Genomic DNA, 26114 nt, shown 5'->3' on the forward strand with positions numbered 1-26114 from the left:
GGTTTCCTAAATCCCAGGCTAGTGTCTTAACCACTAGGCTGTCCTTTCTTTGGGAAAAGCAAAACCAGACCTGGTTGTTATGGATTAATCTTCAAAGGCGTGTGGCTCCTGCTGACTTCAAGTGCAGCTGTTTGCTCAGCACTCATGCAAAGCAGGGCTTTATCAGCCAAACTCGTCTGCCCCGCCTGTACACCCATCTCACTTCAATAAAGAAGGAAGGCAAGAAATGGGTCATGAACCAGAGGGACCTAATGGCAACTTTCTCTCGGACAATGTGAAAAGACAAGTATGGGCTGACAGCTGTGAACTGCCAGGGATCAACAAAAGGAGTGATTTGAAACCGTGATCTCGGAAGAGCTAGCATGCTCACAGGTCTGAAAGAAGCACGCTCCTTACACTGTAATTACAGTTTTCCTGTGGTCCTCTAGGAGGGATTAAAAGCTTCTGGCCCTTTCTTTGAATTACACAAATTTTCTGTCCCTTTAAGTGCCTCTTTCCTATTAAGAAGGACTGTTTTAAGGATTGTTACTTGACTCTATCCCTTTAAAGAGTCATTATTTGGTTTGGTTCATTAAGAGTCATTAATTGTCTCTTTGTTCGCAATGTTCTAGCCATGTTGGTCCCAGGATATTAGAAAGACAGGGTGGGAGTTGTAATAGTTTTTATTGGACCAGCTTCTGCTGGTGAAACAGACAGGCGTCCCAGCTACACAGAGTACGCCTGGGGGCATTCTGCGCCGAAAAATGATAAATTCTGCACACAGTATTTTAAAATTCTGCAAAATTGATGCAAATTTTATTTACCAAAATAGCACTACATAATCATGCCAGTTTCAATTATTTTACATCTGAAGAAGTGGGTTTTTTACCCACAAAAGCTTATGGCCAAATAAATCTGTTAGTCTTTAAGGTACCACCGGACTTCTAATTACTTTGGTAATTTATTTCAAAATACCTGTCAGCAAGTATGTCTGTAACAATCAGACACACACAAAAATTCCCCCAGAAGTAGAGAGTTAAAGAAACCCCTATGACAACCTAGTTCCTGTTTCTCTGCCTCCTCCCCCCCACCCCCAGAGCCCAGCTCAGGGGCCAGAGACCCACAACCTCTCCCCCGCCCTGAGCCGACCTGCGGGGCCCCCCCAGGCAATACACTCTAACCCCCTCCTCTCCAGAGCCCAACCACAGGGCCCCCCCAGCCCAGATAACTGCACCCCGTCCACCTCCCAGAGCCCAGCTGAAGCCCCACCTTGCCCAGACACACCTGCCCCCCCAGCCCAGGGATCCAGAGGGAGAAATAACCTGATGCTCTGTCCCAGGCTTGCAAAGAGTTTCCTGCACGCCACCCTCTCCTTCCCTCAGGGCATGCTGGGAATTCCAGCTGCCAGGAACCATTAGCTCCCTCTCCCTCCCCCCCAGCAGTGCCTTCTATGTGCAAGCTGGGCTCTGCCGAGTCCAGTGGCCCCTAGTGGCGGCTAGCAGCATTGCAGCCCATTTCTGTGGGGGAAGGAAATTCTACATACACAATGTTAATTTCTGCAAAATTCTGCATTGCGCAGTGGTGCAGAATTCCCCCAGGAGTAACAGAGCTCTTCTTCAGGTCTGGGAAAGGTATTCAGGAGTGTCATAGCTAAACACAAGGTGGAACTTGTTTAGCATAAGGAGTTAACACATATTCTAAGGGACCCTGCAAGGCAAAGTGGCTCATTAACACCCCTGCAGTTAGAGGACAAAAAGGGGGTTTACAGATTAGCTTGATGTCTTATTCCGACAATTGTTATTAAGACCACAATTGTTAATTCCTAGCAAAGTTATGAATTTAAGCTCCCAGGTTTGTCTTTTGAAGGTGTTGTGCAGACTTCCTTTGCGGCTGAGGACTGAGAGGTCTGATATGAAGTGAACATTTTGTGAAAAGTGTTCACCTCTGGGTGATATGGTGTTTTTGTCCTTTATCATTTTTCTGTGTGAGTTCATTTGAGAGTGTAGTGATTGTCTAGTTTCACCGACACAGTTGTTATTGGGGCTGTTAGTGCACTGGATGAGTACAGCACATGTTGTGATAGGCAGGTAGGTGTAGGACCCCTGGATCTTGAAAGGTGTGTTCTGGGCATTATAAATCTTTGCAGCCGTGGCGATACGTCTGGAGGTTTTGCATGTTGTTACAGCAGGGTCTGGTACTGCCAACTTTTATTTTTCTGGGTGGGTGCTCCACCCCCCACTCTGCCCCAAGGCCCCGCCCCCATTCCGGCCCTTGCCCCAAGGCCCCACCCTTGTTCTGCCTCTTCCCGCTCCCTCTCCGAGCCACTCCGCCTCTTCTTGCTCCCTCTCCACCCCCTCCTCTCGGTGCCTCCTGCCCACGTGAACAGCTGATTGGCAGGTGGCCGCTGAGCGGACACTATTCTTTTCCCTGGTTGCTCCAGCACCCATGGAGTCGGCACCTATGCCAGTGACCACCCCAAACCCACCAAAAAAAATATTATCTACTGCTGGGCCCTCCGCTACCATAGAATAGGCTCCCAGGAGAAAGGCCAGGGTACGCACCTCAACACGCTTAACATCACCTTCGCCAACCAAGGACATTCCACAAGAGAAGTCGATCACACCATGGAACGGGCTGGCCACTGGGCCGGTATTAAACCGGACCGCTTTGCTTTTCAAGGGTTTGTCCCCCATCCGGTACACAAGCAAAACCAGGCATGGTTTTGTCCGGTATTGGGGGTGGGGGGTGAGATGATGTTTTTAAGAGCATGCCACTCTGCCCCTGCCAGCATGACCTCATACGCAATGTAACACTGACGGAAGTGAAAAATGTCACACGCACACACCCGGGTGGTAACGTTCCCTCTAATTTTTGACAGGCCCTGGGCACAAAAAATTTCTTCTGTGCAAATGTTTGTGTGCGTGGTGTTTCGCCGTGTGCATGGGGTTTAGGATCTGTGTGCATGCCCACAGCTTAGAGGGAACAGTGCCCTGCGGTGTGATCTTGCAGGCACCATGCACCCCAGGCTGCACCCGCGGGGGTGGGGAAGTGAGCTCTTAAAAATGCCCCCCTCCCCCGCAGCACGCTCTTAAAAAAGGCATCCCTTGTCAGCATGACGTTGCAGACATGTGCCCCAGGTCACGCTGGCCAGGGTGGGGTCACGGCAGCAGGAGCCGACCCACGCCATTTGCAGAACATCCGGGAATGTGTGGGTGACCCCCCACCCCACCCCCAAACACCTCGAGAGAACCTGTTTCGATACCAATTACATACTCCATGGGGAACCACACCCTGAAAAATTCCTGGCTGACCCCCCTTTTCTAATCTTCGAAGAGCCCCCCGCAACCTGGCCAAGCGCCCCAGATCAGGACCCACCAACTCAAAACCCACCACACCCTCCCCCTCTCTGCCCTGCAGCCCACGTGCAGCACCCGTGGCTGCTGCAAGCCTCAGAACCCAAGCTTGCGGGGGGGGAGGGGGGAAAGCTGTGAGCGCGCATGCTCATTGCACGACTAAGCCTTGCGGGCTGCCATGTTTGACTAGGGCAGAGGAGGGCGGACGCCATCTTTGTTAAGGCCAAGAATCACGCGAGGGAACTGGACCGGGCGAGGCTTCTGCCCGCACCTAAGATGGCGGGGCAGGCCGGGCTGGTCATTGGCCGAGCGGACGGCTACGCGAGCCGCGCCTCCGTCCGCTGACTTCCGGCCGGGGGGTGGGGCGGGTGCCGGCTGCTGCTGGCCCGGGTCTCGGGGGCGCCATGGGGGCGGAGCAGGGGCCTGGGGGCGCCCGCCCGAGGTGAGTGAGAGGCGGCCGCGCAGGGGGCGGGGCTTAGTTGGGGGGTCCCAAGGGGGCTCTGCGACAGCGCTCACCTGGGGTGGGGGCGGCAGCTGGGGGCCCCAGGGGGAGGCAATTGGGGGGCTCGGGAGACAGTTGGGGGGCCAGGGTGCGACATATGAGGGGCCAGGCAGGGGCAATGTGGGTTTTGGGACAGGGCCCACCTTGGGGGGCAGGGAGGGGCAGTTGGGGGCAAGGTGAGAGAGTTGAGGAGCTGGGGGGGGGCAGTGGGAGGCTCTGGGACAGGGCCCACCTTGGGGGGCAGGGTGGGACAGGAGAGGGGCAGTTGGGGGGGCAGGGGAGGGGCAGTTGGGATAATTGAGGGCCTGGAGAGGCAGTTGGGGACAAGGTGAGAGAGTTGAGGAGCTGGGGGGGGCAGTGGGAGGCTCTGGGACAGGGTCCACCTGGGGGGGCACGGTGGGACAGGGGAGGGGCAGTTGGGGGGGCAGGGGAGGGGCAGTTGGGATAATTGAGGGCCTGGAGAGGCAGTTGGGGCAAGGTGAGAGAGTTGAGGAGCTGGGGGGGGCAGTGGGAGGCTCTGGGACAGGGTCCACCTGGGGGGGCACGGTGGGACAGGGGAGGGGCAGTTGGGGGGGCAGGGGAGGGACAGTTGGGATAATTGAGAGCCTGGAGAGGCAGTTGGGGGCAGGGTGGGACAGTTGAGGAGCTGGAGGGGCGGGCAGTGGGAGGCTCTGGGACAGTCCCCACCTGGGGGGGGACAGTTGGGTGGGAACAAGGGGGAACAGAGGCTGGGCAGGGGCAGTTGGGGGATGTTGAGCTGGGGGAGGGTCCAGGGAAAAGGGCATTTGAGGAGATGCGTCTGGGGAAAATATTAGGGGCATTTTGAAGGAAGGATGGAGTGGGGCCTTGTGGGAGGGCAACTAGAGAGAATGATGGAGGGGAACAGGCCGGGAACACCTTGAAGGGAGGATGGGGCAGGACACAACTTGGGGGAGGTCATGGGGAGAGGGAGAGATGGGGTGGCAAGGCCTGGGGCAGGGGGTCTGGGGTGAGCTTGGAGTGCTAGGGAGGGGCAGCTGGGGATAAAGCTGCAGGCCAGGCAGTGATGTGAAATGATGGTGGAGTCAAAAAGGGGTGCTGTTTCAGAAGCTGGGACTAGAAGGATCCTGTTCTCCACTCAAGTCCCTTCTACCAAAACTTTCAAATGTCTACTGACTTCTGCATGTGTCCGTTTTTGGGTGCCCCAAATTAAATACCTATAGCCTTGTGTTCAATAAAAATTGTGCAGCACCTGCCCCTCCACTGCAAGGAGTAGCCCTTACCAGTGACCCTCAGCTGATCTGCACACTCCATAAAACAAGGGAGAGTTCACCATCTGTACAGTAGATCAGAAGAGCAGCTTTGGATCTTTCCAGAAAGCCAGTAGGTCACCCCAGTCAGCTCTCAATTTGAGTTGTGGGTGCTTGCCTCTTCTGAAAACCAGCCATGGATTGTCCACATTTGTGTGCCCAAAAATTGAGGCAACTGAAATCAGTGTACGTGTTTGAAAGTATTGGCCTTAACCTCTCCATGACTCAGTTTCACTCTATGTAAAATGAGCATGATGCATAGAGGCACTGTGAGGCCTTATGTTTGTAAAAGATGTATTTTTTTTATCCTAGGATAAAAATGGTATAAAAGTGTGAAGTATTTATTAAAAATTAGTTATGCTGAGCCACCGAACCAGCCCAGGTTCCCTCTGGCCTAGTACAGAGACAAGAATTAAAACTAGGAGACCCTCAGTGGCCTGGCTTTCAGGAATGTTTGACCTCCTGTGTTTAGAGAGAGTCCAGGGGCAACATAGATCTTGGGGTGGCAGTTTCTCAGCCTACTTCTGGATGACTCCCAGGACTTCAGGCCAAGGCATTAGTATGCTGACTGGGAGATATTCTGGTTTGGAGCAAACAAAGGTTCTGTCTTCATTGGTCAAAGAATCACGTTTAAATACAGGTTTCAGAGTAGCAGCTGTGTTAGTCTGTATTCGCAAAAAGAAAAGGAGTACTTGTGGCACCTTAGAGACTAACCAGTTTATTTGAGCATAAGCTTTCGTGAGCTACAGCTCATGTAATCGGATGCATAAAGTGGCTTTATGCATCCGATGAAGTGAGCTGTAGCTCACGAAAGCTTATGCTCAAATAAATTGGTTAGTCTCTAAGGTGCCACAAGTACTCCTTTTCTTTTTGTTTAAATACAGTTACAGCAAAAAGTTTATAACACAGATCAGCCGGCCTGTGTTAAAGGAGTACAAATTGTGTTTGTTTGAGACTAGGTTGGGCTCTAGTTCCAATCATTGCTTGGCCTCCTTTGACACAGGCTACATTCCTAGTGATGCCAGGCACTCCTCTCCCCCACTCATCTCCTTTAGAGATTAATCCACTGACATAGCCCTGCTTCCATCACTGGCAAACGATGGGATTAAAGCAACGTTGTCTGTTAGATTTAGATTTCAAATGAAGGTGGTTATTAACAAGACATAGAGGAAAGTACAGTCTCTCCCCCAAGGAGCTGACGGTCTCAGTAATAAAATCAACACCGTATAGAACCTAAAACCAATGCAAACGTTTATTTGGACTTGTAAAACTCCTGTGGGTGGAGGGAAGGCATTACAAGCCAAGCATTGCAGCTCTTGCAACAGCTTGAGAGCCAAACAAATGAAACTAACTAGATCCAAAAGTGAAAGTGACCAGTGTGTCATTGTTCACAATGAGCATGCTCTGAGAAGTAAACTAGACCTCACCTAGTTCCATGGATTTAATAATCAATGGTGATACTAATAACACAGGTAAAGTCAATATGATTTTTGACCTCGCTGTGTTACTTCTAAACCTGTCATTGAGCAGCGGAGCAGACTGGGTTGAAGGCCTGGACTATACGTGAAAGTTCCACCAGTGTAACTGTGTTGGTTAAGGGGTGTGATTTTTATGTTGAAATAGTTCTACTGGTATAAGCCTAGTGTGGGCATAGTTATTCTGGTACAAAGGTGCCTTATAGTGATTTAGCTTATTCCCCGTCTTGTATGGGAATAGCTATACCAGTTTAATCACTTTTATATTGATTATATATACATATATCCAGACACTACAGAGGGTTTTACTGCTTTAGCTATACTGGTGTAGTTACAGTGGTACAACTTGTATGTGTAGACAAGCCTTTAGCTTTCTTATATTCCATTTGTCTCTTTCAGTTGGCGGTAGCAGTGAGTCATGGTTTTATTTTTGTACCAGGTAAAATAGGATACCTTTTTTTTTTTTCTCATTCAGATTGTTGTTTTGCAAATACCATGTGGTATTTTCAACCTCACCCTCCAATCTGAGCATCATTAGAAGTTGTGATGAAGCCTATAACAATGTTTGCTGAAGCTCTTTAAACATTTTGTTGGCTGATAGTAAGCAAACATTTTTTTTTAAAATGTAAAGGACTTTTGAAGGGATTTCATCACCTTAAAATCCTCTATTTCCTTCCAAGGGAATAAGCAAATATGTAAATTGTTTTATCATGCAAATTTCTCTCATAGTCTTGGTATTTGACTGTTATTGATAGAACCTGAAATTTGGGGCCTTATTCTTATTTACACTAGGGCTTCTTTTTATCACTGTAAAATGGCTTTAAAGTAGGCATGAATTAGTTAAACCTTACAGCTCCCTTTCACTGCCAGAGCTGTGTAAAGAGGCCTTAGTGTACCTGAGAATCAAGCCCTTCACAATAACTTAACACTGTCAATTACTCCAATATTCCATCTGACTGTTTTGGTTTCCTAGTAGGTTGCAAACATAGGGTCCCTGCAGTCAGTGGCATTATCACAGCTGTCTTGATCTGTATGATTAGGGGTTGTCTACACAGGGAAATTGACCAGAATAGCTATTGCTTTCAAAGTGGATTAAACAAAACTAGGAAAAGGCACTTTTGTATAATAAGTGTGTCCACACAGGGAGCTGTTGCTCTTTAAATTCTACCTTCATCTGAAATAACTTTCAAGTGTAGACAAGCCCTTTGAAGCAAGTTGTACAAGTTGTGTCTAAAGCTGAATGGCTCTTACCTTTGTATTACATAACCAGGATGTTCTCTGACTGATATGACTGTTGTACACTGAACCCAGGGAGGAGTCTTTGATGTGGAATTGGAAATGTTCGGTTTAACAATAATCTGGTTCCAGTTGGATATTATAACTTTATTTTGGCTTTTTTTTTTCGTAATAGTTAGTGACAAACACTGTCTGGTGGGAGTTCCCAGATTTAGATCTGTGAAGTCTGTGGTGGGTTGGGGCAAACTTTGCCAGAGGAGGAAACTATACTGTATGCTTGGTCAATACTGGCAAAATTGGTCTTCTGTTGGCCCAGCCTGAGTGGTTAGAGCACAGGCATTAGAGGCAGATGTGGGGAGTTGTTCACGAAGCAGCGACTTTGTTCCTCACTCTGCCACTGATTAAGTATGGGACCTTGGAGCAAATCCCCTCACCTATGTACTTTTGATTCCATGTCTGTATAATGGAGCTAACGCTACTCGTCTGTACCTGGGTGTGTGTAGAATCCCGTCTGAGATCCTGAGATGATAGGTTCGGTGCTATAGAAATCCAGGCGATTACGCTCATGGGTTTTTTTCCCCTGTAGAATTTATGAATGTATCCAAACACACTTTTCATGGGTCAGGCCTACCACCAGCCACCTCTTCAGTGTGAAAGAGGAGCATCCTCAACTTCGGAGAGCTCTCTTGCAAGCCACTGCTATATGGCTAACCTTAGTATGATGTTTTAGAGCCTGTAGATAGAAGGGTGTGGGGGATACTATAGCAGAGGTAAAAAGAAAAGGAGTACTAGTGGCACCTTGGAGACTAACCAATTTATTTGAGTGGAAAATACTGAATGCATCCGATGAAGTGAGCTGTAGCTCACGAAAGTTTATGCTCAAATAAATTGGCTAGTCTCTAAGGTGCCACAAGTACTCCTTTTCTTTTTGCAAATACAGACTAACACGGCTGTTACTGTGAAACATAGCAGAGGTAGTGTCACGTGAGGGGTGAGTTGCCATGGCTCTCTGTGTCAAGTCTCTCACTTATACGCATTTTCGGGAGCGCTTGTCACTGAGGGCTGCTGCCTGGGCATTGTACCTTTCCACCTCTTCAGCACTGATGTGAAGGGGGTTGTTTTCAGTTTACAGGAACTGCATGAGAATCAAATACCGTCTGTTTCTGCTGTTAGTCGGAAACTGAATAAGGGAACCAGCAGGAAGCTCCACTTGCTGCCTTCCATGGCTTTACTTGAGATAGTAAACAGACCTTCTAGTGAGAAATACGGGGGACCTATTGGCCGCTCTTCTGATTTCTTATACAGATCGTGAGTTTTCCTTTGGTTTATGGAACGCCCAGATCAGTTCAGTGTCACTGGCGTGGAGGGGTGGGCACTGTATCATCCCTGTTCCTAACATCTCCACAGGAAATGGAAGCCTATAGCCAGTGTTTTTGAATGATCCCAAAGTGCATAAAGGCTCGAATCCTTTCCTGTAATAAATTCCCCGCTTGCACTCACGCCCAGTACTGTCTCAGGTATTGGAGGGCAAAGAGTTTATCGTCTGGGGAGGCTGCTGACAGTGGAGTGGTTCCCAACCACCAAGACTTGTGCTCTAGCATTCCCCTCTTAGCTCAGCAAAGTGCCTCTGGGCTTTGTCCTGGGGCATCCCTGCTGCCTTCCTCCTGTTCCTTCGTGGGTGCCCTGACTCTCCAAGGAGCTAGGCCTGATCCAAACAATCAGCTCAAGCTTCGCGGCAGGTGAGCGCACAACAGTTCAATGGGAGTTGGGACGAACAGCTCAGAATCTTATCCCAGAGAAACACATCCCCACAAAGGTTGGCACTCGTTGGCTTATGGCATGGCGGGCAATTCAGCAGAGATCAGATGGTGGGTTGTTAGGCGAGGAGAGACCTGTGTTAAATACGGTCGGCTGGGTTGAAGGGGGAAACTGAATTGTGAGTAACCTCTTACTGTGTCCTGCTGCTGGAGATCACGGTGTTCCGTGGCATGAATGTCCATATGGCCCCAAGGAGTCATTGTGTTGTACTGAAACTCCGCTCTGATCCCTGACTCTGCGAGTGCAGCCGTAGCTGGAGGCATAACGGGTATTTCAGGATTATTGCACCAGAGAAGATTATCTAGTAACGAAAGTGATCATGGCTAAAATGAGCAAAGTTCATCAAAGTACAACCTGCATCTCCTTGGCTGTGGTGGGCTCCCTGAACCATGATCTTTGCTAACTTTCTTTTCAGGCTCTTTGTCTTCACCTTAGAGGCACTGCATAATTCTGTGCTTGTTTACATCTGTGCTCTCACTTCCTCCTTCCTTTAATCCTTATTCTTAACTTTACCCCTTGACTTGCATTTCCAATCAGTGAGGGGGAGGGAAAAATGAGAGGAGCATGGAAAAACACAGCTGTGATTCATGCGATGAATCTAAGATCTTGTTCAGAGATTTCAAAACATATCACCCTTTACTTTGTAGACAGCCTAGGACCTGAAGGGTGGGATCCTGAAGGCCAGCAGCACCAGTGAACTCAGAATGACAGGGAAGAAGCTGCCCTGGTTGCCAAAAAATTTTCCTGCTCTGCATGCTCAATAAGAGGTAATATTTAATTCTTCATCCATAGATCTCAAAGCATCTCACAAAGGTCAGTAAGCATTATTTTACAGAGGGGGAAACTGAGGCACAGAGGGGTGTGGTGACATACTTAAGATTTCAGTATGTCATAGCAGAGCTGGAATAGAATCTGGGTTTCCTCCCAGCTGGTGCCCTATCAGTTGGATCATGGCCATGCCACTCCAAAGGAAACTAAAGTCAAGATAGCATGAAGTGAGGGGTTCTCGCTATGAGTAGGTTCTCCCTTATTCTGGAGAGCAGTGTGGATTTTAATCATAATTTAAATCAACAACTAGGAAACCTTGGGGGAGGGATAGCTCAGTGGTTTGAGCATTGGCCTGCTAAACCCAGGGTTGTGAGTTCAATCCTTGAGGGGGCCATTTAGGGGTCTGGGGCAAAAATTGGGGATTGGTCCTGCTTCAAGCAGGGGGTTGGACTAGGTGACCTCCTGTGGTCCCTTCCAACCCTAACCTTCTATGATTCTATGATCCTAACTTAAGTCATGTTTTCCATTTATATTTTCCTAAATAAAGATTGATTCTCATTGGTTGGTAATCATTAAAACATACTGATTTGCAGTTAAACATGGCCTTTGCACTTTATGTGGTGCTGCTTTTTGCTAATCAGAAGAATACACCATATCTATGCACAATTATTTAAGCAGTTCTATAGCTTAACGTACCCTCGTTGAAATTCTTAATTTTTACATTTTTATTACGTTAGAAAATGATGAATGATGCATTTCTTGCTAGATTAATTTTTTTACTTACGATATGAGTCAAGCTCTTTGAGGAAATTCAGCATTTAAACTTTTTATTAAATCAAGCTACCCTAAATGCACTGGATACATAAGGAAAAAAAGTTTATAAAAAATGTATTGCCTTTGAAATTAACTGAGGCCTTGTTTACGCTACAGGGTTAGGTCAACGTAGGGCAGCTTCCGTTGATCTAACTCTGTATAACGTCTATGATGCTACAATGTTGGTCCTGCTGTTGTAAGTCGCCCGCTACACCAACCTAATAACTCCACCTCCGTGAGAGGCGTAATGCTTAGGTCGAGGTAGTTAGGTTGATGCAGTGTGTGTGTAGACACCGCATTGCTTGCCCAGCTCAGGCTGTCAAAGACAGCAACAGGTGATATAAGCGCAGGGCTGACATGCCAGAGCCTCTCCTCCCCACGTGGGGCTGGCAGGTGCAGTGGCTGGTCCCCGAGCTGTCAGTGCCCCATGCTGTCAGTTAAATCAGTAGAAGCGCTCCTGGTGAGGATGTGCACCACCAACAGAGGGGGCGTAGTGTGGACATCAAAGACCGCAATAATTTCTGCGGTGGCTGTGCACCACCCTAATTTAGGTCGACTTTAATTTTGTAGTGTAGACTTGCCCTGATTTATTAAACAAAGAAAGTATTAGCTGTAGTTAATGGATTGAACTGATAATTTCTGGTCACTGTCCTTCGAGGTTTTAGTACTAGTAGATTTTGCCCTCTCACAGCTAGTTTTTATTCATAGATTGGAAGAGGAGACTCATGGTTGGTTTCTTAACTTTGAGCTAGTCCCTGAACTGAACTAGTTGAATAAACTGAAGTGAAGACAATATTTGCTCTGTATCTTCTGAATATATCAAAAACTGGTTTGACACTTCATACACTGGTTCCAGGTGCTTAGCCATGGAACTTGCACCAGTTCAGTGGTTTGATTTTCTTTAAAACTTGTCAGCAAATCTGTACTACTTAATATTTTTTATATTTAGGTGTTATTTTAATAGATTATAATGAATTTAGGTCTTACTGTAGGTTGTCATTATTTCAAATTTAATTTTAAATAGGTTTATTTTTTAAAAACCTGTATTTAATTTAAATTAAAAAAAATGTTTTAAATACATTTTTATCCACCCTACTGGAGACCTAGCATGATGTGGGCAGCTGATCCACTTTCTGCTGGTAGTGTGTTAGAGTGATTAATCTCAGAAAATGGGGGAAATCAATTCGTTACCTCTTAACTTGGTTCAGGGATAACTGCTGCTAGACTCAGCAACACCACTGTGGGGCCTCATGGCAAATCCTGTTGAGTAACCACCTCAGCCTAGACATGTCTATGCTCAGGAGGCTTGAATAAACCAGGTGTGTCCTCATGTACAAAGTCCCTATAGCCACTTTCTGGTTGTGTGTTCATCTGTTAATGGCAAAATCTCTCCTTCTCATTGACTGCTAGCCAACTGTGGGATCCTCAAATTTACCCATCACTACCCCCCAGGCAATCAGAGCTTGGGTGCTGGGTGCCCAAGAGGCTAGGCCACTTGTTTCAGTCAGGCCCCACAAACATCATTGTTTATAATAATGGCTGGTTCTTAAGTGGACTTAGTCCAGCCCTTGGCTAGCTGGAAGGTCACTGCAGGGCTGAGCCCAACGGAGAAAGGAGGCTTAATCCAAAAAGTCCCTTACTCCCCTCCACCTTCCAAAGGATTAGACTATCTGATGATCACTAATTTTAATTCCCCTGCATTCCAGGGAATTATGGAGGACAAACGCAACATCCCAATCATCGAGTGGGAGCATCTGGACAAGAAGAAGTTCTATGTGTTTGGTGTCTGCATGACCATGATGATCCGGGTGAGCGTTTACCCCTTCACGCTCATCCGAACACGGCTGCAGGTCCAGAAGGGCAAGAGCCTCTACAACGGGACCTTTGATGCCTTTGTGAAGATATTGCGGGCGGAAGGGGCAGCTGGGCTGTACCGGGGCTTCTTGGTCAACACCTTCACCCTAATTTCAGGCCAGTGCTACGTGACCACCTACGAGCTCACCCGCAAGTACGTATCCAAGTACAACAACAGCAACGTGGTCAAGTCGCTGGTGGCCGGCGGCTCAGCCTCTCTGGTGGCACAGAGCATCACGGTACCCATAGATGTCGTTTCCCAGCACCTCATGATGCAGCGTGAGGGTGAGAGCATGGGCAGGTTCAAAGTGCGGTACCAAGACTGCAAACGTAATATGGTCTTCGGCCAGACCAAGGACATTCTTGTACAGATCTTCAACGCTGACGGACTGAGAGGCTTCTACAGGGGCTACGTGGCCTCTCTGCTCACCTATATTCCCAACAGTGCCGTATGGTGGCCTTTCTACCACTTCTATGCAGGTAGGTGGAACACGGAGGCTTCCACAATGACTTGGCATGGGCAGCTACTGGGCACTTTGGGGTCTGAGTGCTTAAATGTGAATGCTCCCTGATTTTCAGTAATCCCTTTTTTTTCGACATTACTCCTTGGGGCATTCTGCCCCAAAACGTTAAATTCTGCACACAGTATTTTAAAATTCTGCAAAATTCCGCAAATTTTATTTGTCAAAATAACACCATATAATCACATCAGTTTCCATTATTTTGGTAATTTATTTCAAAATACCGGTCTGCAAGTATGTCTGTAACAGAGCAGACAGACATACAAAAATTCCCCCAGGAATAGAGTTAAAGAAACCCCTATGACAACCCAGTTCCTGTTTCTCTGTCCCCTTACTCTCCCCTCACTTCCCGCCACCCCCCCCCCCCCCGAGCCCAGCCAGGGGGCCAGACAACCACAACCTCTCCCTAGCTGTGGGGTCCCCCATACCAATACACCTGAACCCCCTCCCCCACATAACCCAGCCATGGGATGCCCGTAGCCCAGATAGCTGCACTCACTCCCCCTCCACAGCTCAGCCACAGGACCCCTGAGCCCAGCTACAGGACCCCCCGCCCCCCCAATTGCACAGATACCTACACTCCCAGAGCCCAGCCACAGGGCCCTCTCTTGCCCAGATACCGCCCCCCTCCAGAGCTCAACCATGGCCCCCTCCCAGCCCAGACACCTGCTCCTCTCTTTCCCCAGAGCCCAGGGACCGAGAAGGAAAGCCTGATGCTTGGTCCCAGGCTTGCATAGAGTTTTCTGCGCGCTGCCCTCTCCTTTCTTCAGGGCATGCTGGGAACTGCAGCTGCCAGGAACCCTCTAGCTCCCTCTCCCTCCCCCCAGCAGTGTCTTCTCTCTGTGAGCTGGGGTCTGCTGGGCCCAGTGCTGGCTGTCAGGACTGCAGCCCATTTCTGTGGGGGAAAGGAAATTCTGCGAGCACAACATTAAGTTCTGCAAAATTCTGCATTGCGCAGTGGTGCAGAATTCCCCCAGGAGTATTACATGTAATTATGAAATTACTAATTCAGGACTCAATCTACTAATTTTGCAAGGTAATTTTGTAAGCATGTGCACACGTTAAAAAAGTGCATCTCTCTCACTGCTACTGAGGTCCGATGAACACAGGAAATAGTGTCGCGGCTGCTGGCGTTATTCTCCACCGCCCGACGGCACCTGTGCACTGCTCTGAGACTCTGAAAGGAGGCAAGCTGCAGCAATCGTTTGAGGTGATGGATTCACCACCTAACCCACAGCATGCGTTGCAGTCTAACTGCCCAGAACGGACCCTGCTGGCCTATATTAATGTGCACTCAATAGATAGTGTGCACCAGCAGGGACTGCACGGGGCGGTTAGAGCACAACATGTGGCCGGTGGCTTGTGCGGGGAATCCAACACCCCGAGCCCTACAATGCCCTATCAGACCCTCCCTACATGGCCTTCTGGGGAGGAGAAGTCGGAGGGGCAGGAGGAGGCAGTGGCAGCGGAGGAGAGGGAACGCAACAAAGAAGGGAGAAGAGAAGGATCATCCTGAGATAGATGTCCAGGCCCAGGACTGGCCCCGGTAATTAAGGGCCCTAGGCAGCATAGGAGGGCAGCTTTCCTAGGGTCAGTCCACCCCTTCTTCTTGTTTGGGGATTGTTTTTACATAAATATTCCTAAACGTCTCAGAGCAAGGCTATTATCTCTGTAAATGAGATCAGAGTCCCAGCCATAGTGATTCGCACTCATGCACTTGAACTGACTAGGGGCTGGAAAGGCGTTTTCCCCACAAGGCACAAAGGCAGAGAGCGGGTCAGGGGGGTATGACACTCCCCTGGAGCATTGAGCAGCCATCATCTCTTGGATCAGGTGGCTTGTATCCCATTTGATCACATTCTTTAATCAGTGGAGAGCGAAGCATTGATAGACCTCAGCTCTGGCAAGAGAATGGCGTGGTCTAACCCAGTGGTTCTCAACCACAGGTCCAGGTCCCCCTGGGGGGCTGTGAGCAGGTTTCAGGGGGTCCGTCAAAATAAACCAGAAAACAGGCCCTGCGTTAGACTTGCTGGGGCCCAGAGTAGAAAGCTGAAGCCCGAGCCCTGCCGCCCAGGGCTGAAGCCAAAGCCTGAGCAACTTACCATCACGGGGCCCTGCTTGCTACCCCATAATACTGACCCTGGCTTTGAATCTACTGCATATGCAGAAAACCTGTTCTTGTGGCACAAGTGGGCCATGGAGTTTGTATAACATGTTGCGGGGGCCTTAAAGGAAAAAGGTCGAGAACTGCTAGTCTACACACAGGACTGAGAGCCAGGAATTTGAGTATTAATCCCAGCTCTTATATGCTGTGTGTGGCCTTGGGCAAGTCATGTGGCACATCTGCCAGGACTTCCCCATCAGTTACTTGTGGATCATACTTGCCTCCCACACAAGAGTGTGGAAGAACTGATGTTCACGTAATGGTTTGAAAATTAAAACTGTTTCATATGTGTGACTTGTACTTTCTCAAGTGTGGAATGTGGGGCCCTTTAGGTTGCAAAAAGACTTCTAGGGTATGAAATCCCTTAGCAGAGCCAGGAAATGGAGCTACAAGCAAGTTCAGCTGTGGTTGTGCATCTAAACAAAGATATGCTTGTGTTCAATAGGTTTTAATCCTCGGGCCAAGCCTACTGTTACATCGGTGGCTCTCAACCTATCCAGACTCCTGACCCCTTTCAGGAGTCTGATTTGTCTTGCGTACCCCCAAGTTTCACCTCACTTAAAAACGACTTACTTACAAAATCAGACCTAAAAATACAAAAGTGTCACAGCTCATTATTACTGACCAATTGCTGACTTTCTCCTTTTTACCATACACTTATAAAATAAATTGATTGGAATATAAATATTGTACTTACTTTTCAATGTGTAGTATATAGAGCAGTATAAAGTCGTATGAAATTTTAGTTTGTACTGACTTCGCTAGTGCTTTTTATGTAGCCTGTAGTAAAACTAGGCAAATATCTAGATGAGTTGATGTACCCCCGGAAGACCTCTGCGTACCCTCAAGAGTAAATGTACCCCAGGTTGAGAACCACTGTGTGACATAACAAAGCTTTCAGGAGATCATTGTTCCTGTGCAGAATGCATCCGGACTCAGCTAATCTGTACAATACAGGTGATACTCGGGCTGTTACCAAACTGTAAAGTTGCTAGCCCAGCTGATATCTTTGTCTCCCACTAGCTGTTTGGCGGGTGTGTCATTCCACAAGGGGATTTGTTGGCTGTGATTATTGGATTAAGTTGGCTGTAACAGATTGCTGTACAGTGCACTTCACTGATTCTCAGGGTTTGCCACCATTAAAAATACAGGCATCCCATGTGTCCAGCTCACTCCTCAGAGTTGGCAGATCCTATTAGCGAGGCAGAGAATTGCCTTGGTACGTGGGTCTTGGACCACTTGCTGGTTACAGTCGGCACGATTGCTTTTAATGCCACAGCTCTTATTTCTCCAGCTCTTGGGACACTGTTGTGGTTTGAGCTTCCCAGTAGCTGCAATCCTTACCTTTGAAATCTGCTCTGCCCTGTTTCATCCAGCTGCTGCTTCAGCACACAAAGCGCAATGTTGGGTTGTAAAATCTCCACGGTGTATAGGTGCTTTTTTAAAAAGGTGTGGGGGCATAAACTATCCACAGTTCAGATAAGCTCCATTCTCTCCTCCCAAAACCTGATAATTTCTACTTGGATATTTATTTTTAAAGAATCATTTAACTTCTGTGATTGGGTCAGCTTTCCCAGAAAGGTGGTGAGATCTCCAGGACCCAGGCTCAGAATGCCTTTCCTCCAGCTCCTGATGCTCTGGATGCTTCTAGTTTATATCTTTGCACAGCACTCTGGTCTTGATCTGTCAATACAGTCATCATGTGACCTGCCCTGAGGCACAAAGTACACCAGTAGAAATGATCCATGGTTTTGGGTTTGCAGCCAAAATAGCCTCTAGAGCTCTCTCCTTGTTTTCTAAGCAGACACAAGTACATCTTAAAATATGAACCTATACAACAAACAGGGAATGGGGAATAACTGGATAGATGGCAGTACTGCTGAAAAGGATCTGGGGGTTAGAGTGGATCACAAGCTGAGTCAACAGGGTGATGCAGTCGCATAAAGGCTAATACCTTTCTGGGGTATATTAGAAGGCAGGTCATATATCAGAGATGGGAGGTAATTGTCCCACTCTACTCAGCACGGTTGAGGCCTCAGCTGGTGTCCTGTGTCCAATTCTGGGCACCGTACTTTAGGAAAGATTTGGACAAATTGGAGAGTCGAGAGGAGCGCAACAAAAATGATAAAAAGATTTAGAAACCCTGACTTATGAGGAAAGGATAAAACCCTGCGTATTTTTAGTCTTAAGAAAAGAAAACTGGGATGGAGGGACCTGTTCAGTCTTCAAAACTGTTAAGGGCTGTTATGAAGAGGGTGGTGATCGATTGTTCTCCATGTACACTGATGGCAGGGCAAGAAGCAATGGGCTCAATCTGCAGTAAGGGAGATTTAGGTTAAATATTAGGAAAAACTTTCTAACTAGAAGTGCAGTTAAGCTCTGGAATGGACTTTCAAGGGAGGTTGTGAAATCTCCATCATGAGAGGTTTTTAAGAAGAGGTTGGATAAATACCTGTCAGGGATGGTCTAGGTTTACGTGTGCCTGTCTCAGAGCAGGGGACTGGACTTGATGACCTTGCGAGGTCTTTTCCAGCCCTATATTGCTATGATAAACAATCTCTTTCCTGAAGAAACAGCCATTAAATTGCTCTGTGTGTGTGTGTGTAAGTGTTTAAAAACTACACATGATGTTACTTAATATACTAACATGTAAAAGCAGAATGAAGAAAGCGATGGCCCCCACAGTGTGGTAAGCTCTTTAGAGAACACATCGCTCTCTGCTTGGAGGGATGTAGCAAGAAGCAGTGTTACAATTCACTAGGTACTACCCTTCTGGAGACTTAAATAGCCTATGGAGGAGTCAGTTTAATACAAATCTTTGCAGACAACATGCAGTGTCTTTATATTAGAGCAAACAAGCTAGTCCTAGAAACATAATGAGGCATGTGAGTGGTGCATAGGTATGTAACAAGTTTTCCCATCTGTAAAACACGGATCCTACTCCGTGAAGTTGGTATGGGTGAGTGCTTGGAGTTCTGGCTGGAAGGAGGCACAGAACAGCTGAGTATATACATATATACACGTGTCTGTAACTTTACTCTCCCTCCCGTTCCCAGAACAGCTCTCTCGCCTGACACCTAAAGACTGTCCACACCTCCTCCTCCAAGCTATATCAGGGCCACTAGCAGCTGCAACGGCTTCCACTCTGACCAACCCCATGGATGTCATCAGGGCTCGCGTGCAGGTAAGAGCTCGTCCTAAAGGTAGCGTGGTCTAGAGGCTAGAGGGCAGGACTGGGAGTCACAAAGCACAAGTATTGTCCCAGCTCTGCCACTGATCTGTGCAGCTGTGATCAAGTCACTTTGTCTCTTTTCTCAGTGGCTTCTAGCATTTATTTCTAGGTGCTCCGATGGATTGTTAAAAACTCTCCGTGGCTGTAAAATGGGGAGATTACCCCTTTGTTTTTCTCCTGATCTAGTGTCATTAAAGGCTTGTCCAAAGTGGGGTCAGAACCTTGCTAGCTAAAGCCATGTTGTGAGACTGTTGTTGGTCACAGGATTCCCGGATTGGTATGAACAGAGAAATGGTCCTGTGTAAATTTCATGTAATCTTGCTATGGACGGACTTCTAGGGGAATCTGTAGCACTGTTCTCACGGGAAAGATCCCTATCCACAATGGTCACGGAATCCATGCTAGTACCCTGGTACAGTTTAAATTCAATTATACCAACCTGCTTCCCCAGTGTATTTTATTTGGTTTATTTCCTGACCTGATGAGCACAAAAATACCCCCCTGATTTCAATCCCTTGCTGCTCCTATGAAACTCTGTTCTTGTTGGTCAAAGCTCATATTATTTTTCCTTTGCACTTCTCCTGATCTCCCATCTCCACGCTCCAGACTGTAACAGCGTCGGCATGTAAAGACAGGTTTCAGAGTAACAGCCGTGTTAGTCTGTATTCGCAAAAAGAAAAGAAGTACTTGTGGCACCTTAGAGACTAACCAATTTATTTGAGCATAAGTTTTCGTGCGCTACAGCTCACTTCATCGGATGCATACTGTGGAAAATACAGAAGATGTTTGTTTTTATACACACAAACCATGAAAAAATGGGTGTTTATCACTACAAAAGGTTTTCTCTCCCCCCACCCCACTCTCCTGCTGGTAATAGCTTATGTAAAGTGATCACTCTCCTTACAATGTGTATGATAATCAAGGTGGGCCATCTCCCACCTTGATTATCATACACATTGTAAGGAGAGTGATCACTTTACATAAGCTATTACCAGCAGGAGAGTGGGGTGGGGGGAGAGAAAACCTTTTGTAGTGATAAACACCCATTTTTTCATGGTTTGTGTGTATAAAAACAAACATCTTCTGTATTTTCCACAGTATGCATCCGATGAAGTGAGCTGTAGCTCACGAAAGCTTATGCTCAAATAAATTGGCATGTAAAGAGCGGCTGTGAGGCAGTGAGCAGGAGCCAGCCAGAATAACCTAGAACTTACACCTACATGGCACACTTTCATCCCCAAATGATATACATGTCGCACAGCTGAAAGGCAGCCACCTCTGGAGATGTGGGCAGCACCCAGCAGGAAGTGAAATTCTGTCCCGAGACAAATTCCAGTCTTGTGGGGTCTCTAATGTAAACACATAGGGTGATGGAGAAAACATAAAATAATGCAAGTGCTTAAATTCCACTATGGGCAGGTTGTTGCATCATTGCGTTGTCACAGGGTGGGCTGGTCCTTTAAGGGCATTGGGTTTAGCTGCACATGTGACGAATCAGCTGCCTCGCAAGTGGCTAGATGAAAATTCAAGCAGCTCAGTTAGTTGGGAGAGCTGCAGAGAGGCTCCTACAGGAAACCCTGGGCTAGGGAAAGGACCTGGAAGGCGGCTTGCCAAACTAGCTAGGTGCAAGACATGACTCAGGATCCCACTGTATAGGTAGCAGAAGAAGCCCTCTGAGGTATAGGTGTTAGAAGGGTTCATGTGGCAATACCTGGTTTTCCTGTGTGGTGACGAACTGTGTTTGGATAAATGGATTATTTGGAAAAGGGAACGAAATACTGACACTGGTGGGAGCTTCATTGACACGCTGGCCAAGGAGCTGGCCTCTAGCTTACATGGGAGTGGGGAAACTGAGGCAGGGTCCGACCGCAGGTTTGCGAAGTCCCAGTTACAGTCTTCTTTGGGGTTTCTTGCATCTTTCTTTGGAGTAGCTGGTTCTGGCCACTGTCTGAGCAAGGGCACCAGACTAGAGGGACCTTGAGTCTCATCTGGTGCTCTAGTTTCTATGGTTCCCCCTCACATTAAAAACCAGAAGGCAATTCAATGGTATGCCCCTTGAAGGAGCTCAACGGAGTGCAATATCTTCCAGTCTTATTGCAGAACAACCCCTTATGAAACCACAGATGCAGTTGTTTTATCTGCCACTGCCCGAGCTGCCTCTCTGAGCAATCGCCTCTCCTAACGGTTTCACTCTTGGCTTTGCAGGTGGAAGGCAAGAGTTCCATCATTCTCACTTTCAAGCAGCTAATGGCAGAGGAAGGCCCATGGGGCCTCACTAAAGGCCTCTCCGCCCGCATCATATCCGCCACCCCTTCCACCATTGTCATAGTGGTGGGGTACGAAACGCTGAAGAAGTTGAGCCTCCGCCCAGAGCTTGTGGACTCTAGACATTGGTAGCAAACACTGAGAGAGAGAGCGTCTTATAAACCCTATGGATTGAGACAGTGCTTAAAAGCTCAGCGAAAGAGAGAGAGCTGGGCTACTCCTTGGTCTCCCGCAATTACAGGATTGTGTAGTTTCACAGCAGAGGACAGAATCGAGAGCAACTGCAGTCACCTCCTCAGGTCTGTTGCAACACAACATTCTACTGTTATCCGGTTGGAAAAACAAACAAACGTATGGCAAAGCTTTTGACTGACAATTCATTCAAGGACAACCAGGTGTGTGAGTGAAACCCAACAATTTCCTGGTCTCTCTTAAATGAAAGACTATCGGGTTAAGCAAAAAAAAAAAAAAAAAATTTATTCTTGAAATGAATTGTAATCTTTTAATTTTGCCAAATTTTCATATGGGGGGAAATGTACAAACTCTAGCAGGGCCTCCTGGTAGAAAGTCTGCTAATTGCAGGGGTATCGTGGGAGGTGGAAAAATATATAATATATATGTATATAGTAAAACTTTTCTCAAACATCCTTTTTTTATTTTTAAAAAATGAGGGAAGAGAGTAACAAATACCTGGATCAGTTTTTAAGACCTTGCTTACCACTTTCTGAATAGATCTGTACATAATTTTTGTATATTCTTGGAAACTATTTCACTTCCTTGCACATCTTCCAAGTGTCAGAGCTGGTGTTCTGATGCTCAGGAGAGTTAAATAACATTTGAGCTGTTTGTTTCTTTAGGCTAATGGCAATTATGGCTTTTAATCATCTTTTTTTTTTTTTTAATTGTGGGGTTTTTTTTATTTCAGGGTTGGGCAGGGAGGGGAGGACATTTATTGAGGGACTGACTGGTTAACTCTATGCCCTTGGCAAATGTGAGTGTAAACATTCTACATCCAGTGGAAATGTCTGCTGCTCCCCACCCTTAATTTCTGTAGGCACAAACAAATCCAGAGAGTGGTGGAAATGCTCAACTGCCCTGTCTTTAGGTGCAAAGTGAACTGGATGTGACTAAGGAGTAGAAGCTGAACTTGCTTTAATTGACATAGGATGCACGAAGGAAAATCGCTTCTGTCTTTCCATCCATACCTGATAGGTGTGCATGTATCAGATACTGAGTAATGATTCATTACTACAGAATAGATCAAAATCCTGTGTCTGGGGGAGAGGAAGGGGGTTTTCACCAACTTTTGCTGTAGAGAAAAGCTTATTCCAAACTATGGCTTGTCTCTTACCAAACTAAGGCTCCGAATCAAGTTGTGCAGCACGAGCCTGTACTCAGTGGGTCCGATTCTGTTCTTAGTCACATTACCCCAGACTTGCATCCTGTGATCGAGAGCAGAATCTGGCTCTCAGGTCTTGCTTTTCCTAGCTAGTTATAGAGGTTGTGGGGGTTCAGTAAGATCGAGTAGATAACTCGCTACTTCCAAATAACTGATTCATATAGCTCAGACTGATACTTGGCTGCCTGTTTTCATCCATCTGACTACCTTAATGATGATTTTTTGGTGCCGACCCTGTTGTACTGCAGTTGTCCATCTCTTGTTCAGCTGTCCACCTGTCTTCTAGCCCTCAGTAGAGCATGGGCTTCCCCTGAGCCCCAGATGTGCACAGACTTAAGGAGCTTCTAGTTTACTCTGCAGATAGAGTGAGCACAGTCAGCCCTGGGGCACAGAATAAAGGCTCAAAGTTCAGACTTCCTGTGTGACATTGGGCACTGTGCTCCAGTTCCCCTTATATTACACGGAGAAAATGGTACTCTTCACATGGGATGTTACGAGGATAACCATGAGGTGCTAACACACCATGGTGATGGGTACCATATCAGGAACTAGACAGAGGCAAGAAGGCCAGCTGGTACATCCAGCATCTTACCCTGACTTTGCTCTCCTCTGAGCTATGTGCATGAATGCTCGGTGTATAGAACTCCCTTCTTCAATACACTATAGTCCATAATACGATACAAAACCCTATTCCCTTAAAAAGAAAGATGGGGCAAGAGGAGAATATCAACATTAAGAATCAAACCCCGTGAACTTGCAGGGGGGAAAATGTGGGTCCTAAACCAGTAAATACGGAGAAAATTTTGTTGAAATTACCTGGGATAATGAGTTTCCCTGTCCCTGGGCATGCTGTAGGAGGAACACACTGCTTTGTGTGTGTGTGATATATAATGTACATATGAAACATCAGTGATATGCAGGTGAGGTGTCAAATATAGCAAAGGGTTATAGTCCTACTGTGGACTTCAATGCTGTAAGTAAACTGAAATTGTATCCCATGATAAATTAGTCCTCTTTCATTTAAAAACAGAAGGTTTTCTTAACTCGGGCAGGTAACTTATGATTTCTAGTGGGTAACGATTTCAAATACTCTGGAGTCATGTTGCTTTTTTTAACTACCATTGTTTTATTAACTGAATTGAGTGACCTGGAATACATCCCCTCATGCAGAGCAGACACTGTGCTATAGCTGCCAGACACTGATCCTGAATGGGTTGAAAAGCACTGACCAAATGGCCAGAATCTCCCCTCTGAAGTCCATACAGGTGGCTGTCACTGAAGTCTGTGGATCTGAGGGCAAAATTTGGCCATAAAGGACTAAATGTATCACAGTACAGTTTTTAAAAAATAAAACAGTTGAGTCTTCAAACCGCGCACAGAGGCTGGTAATGCCACTGAGTGCTTCTGCAATTGAAGAGAGCTGCGTTCGTCAAATGACCCATTTCACACTTGAGCCAGTATGACAAACCAACTCAAAGCAGCATAGCCAGCAAACATTTCTCTGATTTTTTTGATTTTTTTTTGTTCTTGTTGAAAGATATTTGTGTTTTGAAATCTGCTCATTCCATAATAACGGCTTCTGCAGGGAAGGTTATAATCCTGTCTTCTGAGACTTGACGGTTCAATTTGGAATGTTCGCTTGCATAGTATCCATGCCTTGATCTGTAGAAGGAAATAGGACACTGGTTGTATGAGGATTCTTTTTTTAAAAAAAAACATGAGTATCTGACCATTTTTAACAAGTGAGAGGGTAGGGTTTTTTTGGGGGGAGGTGTGTGCACTATCTTAATGAACTTATGTATCTCAGGAGCACTGTCAAATTTAAGAAACCTTAGAGATGCCTTCAATTTGAAACCTCGTCAATTTTAAAAGAATTGAAAGTAGGCTATGGCTACACTACAAGGCTTTTAGTGACATGGCTATGCCCGAGAGCTGTGCCACTGAAAGGCATGCCATGTAGCTGCTGTTTGTCGGCAGGGGAGAGCTCTCCTGCTGACAAAGTGGTATTCAAACCAGCGCTTTTCATCGGTAAAACTTCTGTCGTTCGGCAGGGTGGGTTTTTTTTAACACACCTGAACGACAGAAGTTTTGCAGACAAAGTGCCAGTGTAGACAAACCCTCGGGTTCTACATTTGCCTGTGGGGTCCCTGTCCCAATTTTTGTGATTTCACAACACATTTCTATTTTTAAAAAACGTTGCTTTCACAGAGCAACAGGAGAGATTAGCACTAACCGAGAAAGTGATGGTCTTTGAACAGTGAAAATGAATATGTGCAAAGTGTCAAATTTAAATATCGTGCAAGGTTAAACATTCTGGGAAACCATAGACTGAGGCGTGTGTAGTACTTGAAACTGCAATCCCTTGTGAAATTGACTAGATAGCAAGTTAAGTGTCCCTTCATACTGATGTGCAGCTCAGCTAGTCTGGATTTAACTTTTACAAGCGGTGCAGTTTTGTCCTGCAAAAGAATGTAGGCAATCTGTTTTCCTTCTGTTTTGCTGCAGTAACCTGGCATCTCCAGCCATCTGTTTTGTGCCCAGTTTGGATTATTCCTCTTCCTCACATAGTTCAGATTTAATTGATCACTTTCATTAAACCATCCAGCCTCAGTATATCCAATCAGTTCTTAAGATCTGAATCAGGCAGAGGTTTCCACTGGGGATGTTGCAACAGAATGATAGTATATTGTACTAATCAGCCTGTAGTGGCTAAAACGCGTATCTTTTCTGGCAGATAAAGCATTTCAAACCCTTTGTGGTTATATTCATTTAGATTGTTTTTTCTGCTCAAGGGCATTTATCAGCTGTGGCGTGACTATGTTAATCTCTGCTGTGACAACTTGTGGTAATACAGTATTTCCATTGAATTTTGCTCATCTGTTACCATATTGTCAACTTATTCTTGACATCCCCACCCCCAGCCTTTCTGATGTACTGTTGGTTTTTATGTACAGTAGATGATCATCCTATCCGTAAACTGAGTGGGTATAATTGTTTCCTGATGAAATCCATGCATTTGTCTTTATCCCAAGTGCAAACCCCTCTAGATAACGGAGTATTCTGAAGTTTTGCCACTCTCTCAGGCCCAATCTTAATTGTTGTTATATATGGTGGTGTGATCTGAACTTTCCCATACCTACATGCCAGGCTGCAAGAAGAAATCTGGGAATGGAACATTGTAGGGCTTCCATGGTATTAGAGGAACTGTTGTGCGGGAATAAAGTGGTGTCCCAACGCAATACAATCTTCGAGTGAGTTTGGAAGCCACGATGTTGGAATCTGACTGCCTACATCTGTCGCAGTGGGAGTACAGAATGATACGACTCAGTGCCTGTTCTAAAATATGATGCTGGGTGAATGTATTGTGTATGTTTAACAGGTTTCACTGTTGCACTGTAATATGTCTTTGTGTAATTAAAGTTTTTATTATTTATTTGATCATCTCA

General features: G+C 46.5%; 1 protein-coding gene across 3 annotated transcripts; it reads left to right on the forward strand.

The window, feature by feature from the left end:
• The first annotated feature begins 3683 nt into the window (after positions 1–3683).
• SLC25A44 (solute carrier family 25 member 44) lies at positions 3684–26114 on the forward strand. 3 transcript variants are annotated; one of them, XM_077840874.1, is made up of 6 exons: positions 3708–3774; positions 8960–9142; positions 10300–10419; positions 12940–13567; positions 18829–18956; positions 21210–26114. In XM_077840874.1, exons 4-6 carry the CDS (start codon positions 12946–12948, stop codon positions 21399–21401), a joined length of 942 nt encoding a protein of 313 aa, XP_077697000.1. In that variant the 5' UTR covers positions 3708–3774; positions 8960–9142; positions 10300–10419; positions 12940–12945; the 3' UTR covers positions 21402–26114. The 3 variants fall into 3 exon arrangements, 2 of the variants coding, with proteins under 2 accessions (XP_077696999.1, XP_077697000.1); XR_013348669.1 differs by lacking the exon at positions 8960–9142 and having other exon boundaries at positions 3684–3774; positions 18834–18956; positions 21210–21234; XM_077840873.1 differs by lacking the exon at positions 8960–9142 and having other exon boundaries at positions 3684–3774.

Source organism: Eretmochelys imbricata, chromosome 24 (genome assembly GCF_965152235.1).
Source record: "Eretmochelys imbricata isolate rEreImb1 chromosome 24, rEreImb1.hap1, whole genome shotgun sequence".
Taxonomy (NCBI): domain Eukaryota; kingdom Metazoa; phylum Chordata; order Testudines; family Cheloniidae; genus Eretmochelys; species Eretmochelys imbricata.

What these genes read in the sequence shown, in the direction of transcription:
- SLC25A44 (XM_077840873.1), top strand. Translation starts at nt 12,946, where the DNA reads ATGGAGGACAAACGCAACATCCCAATCATCGAGTGGGAGCATCTGGAC. An exon ending in TTTCTACCACTTCTATGCAG is followed by an intron (nt 13,568 to 18,828) that starts GTAGGTGGAACA and finishes TCCCGTTCCCAG; the next exon opens with AACAGCTCTCTCGCCTGACA. An exon ending in TCATCAGGGCTCGCGTGCAG is followed by an intron (nt 18,957 to 21,209) that starts GTAAGAGCTCGT and finishes TTGGCTTTGCAG; the next exon opens with GTGGAAGGCAAGAGTTCCAT.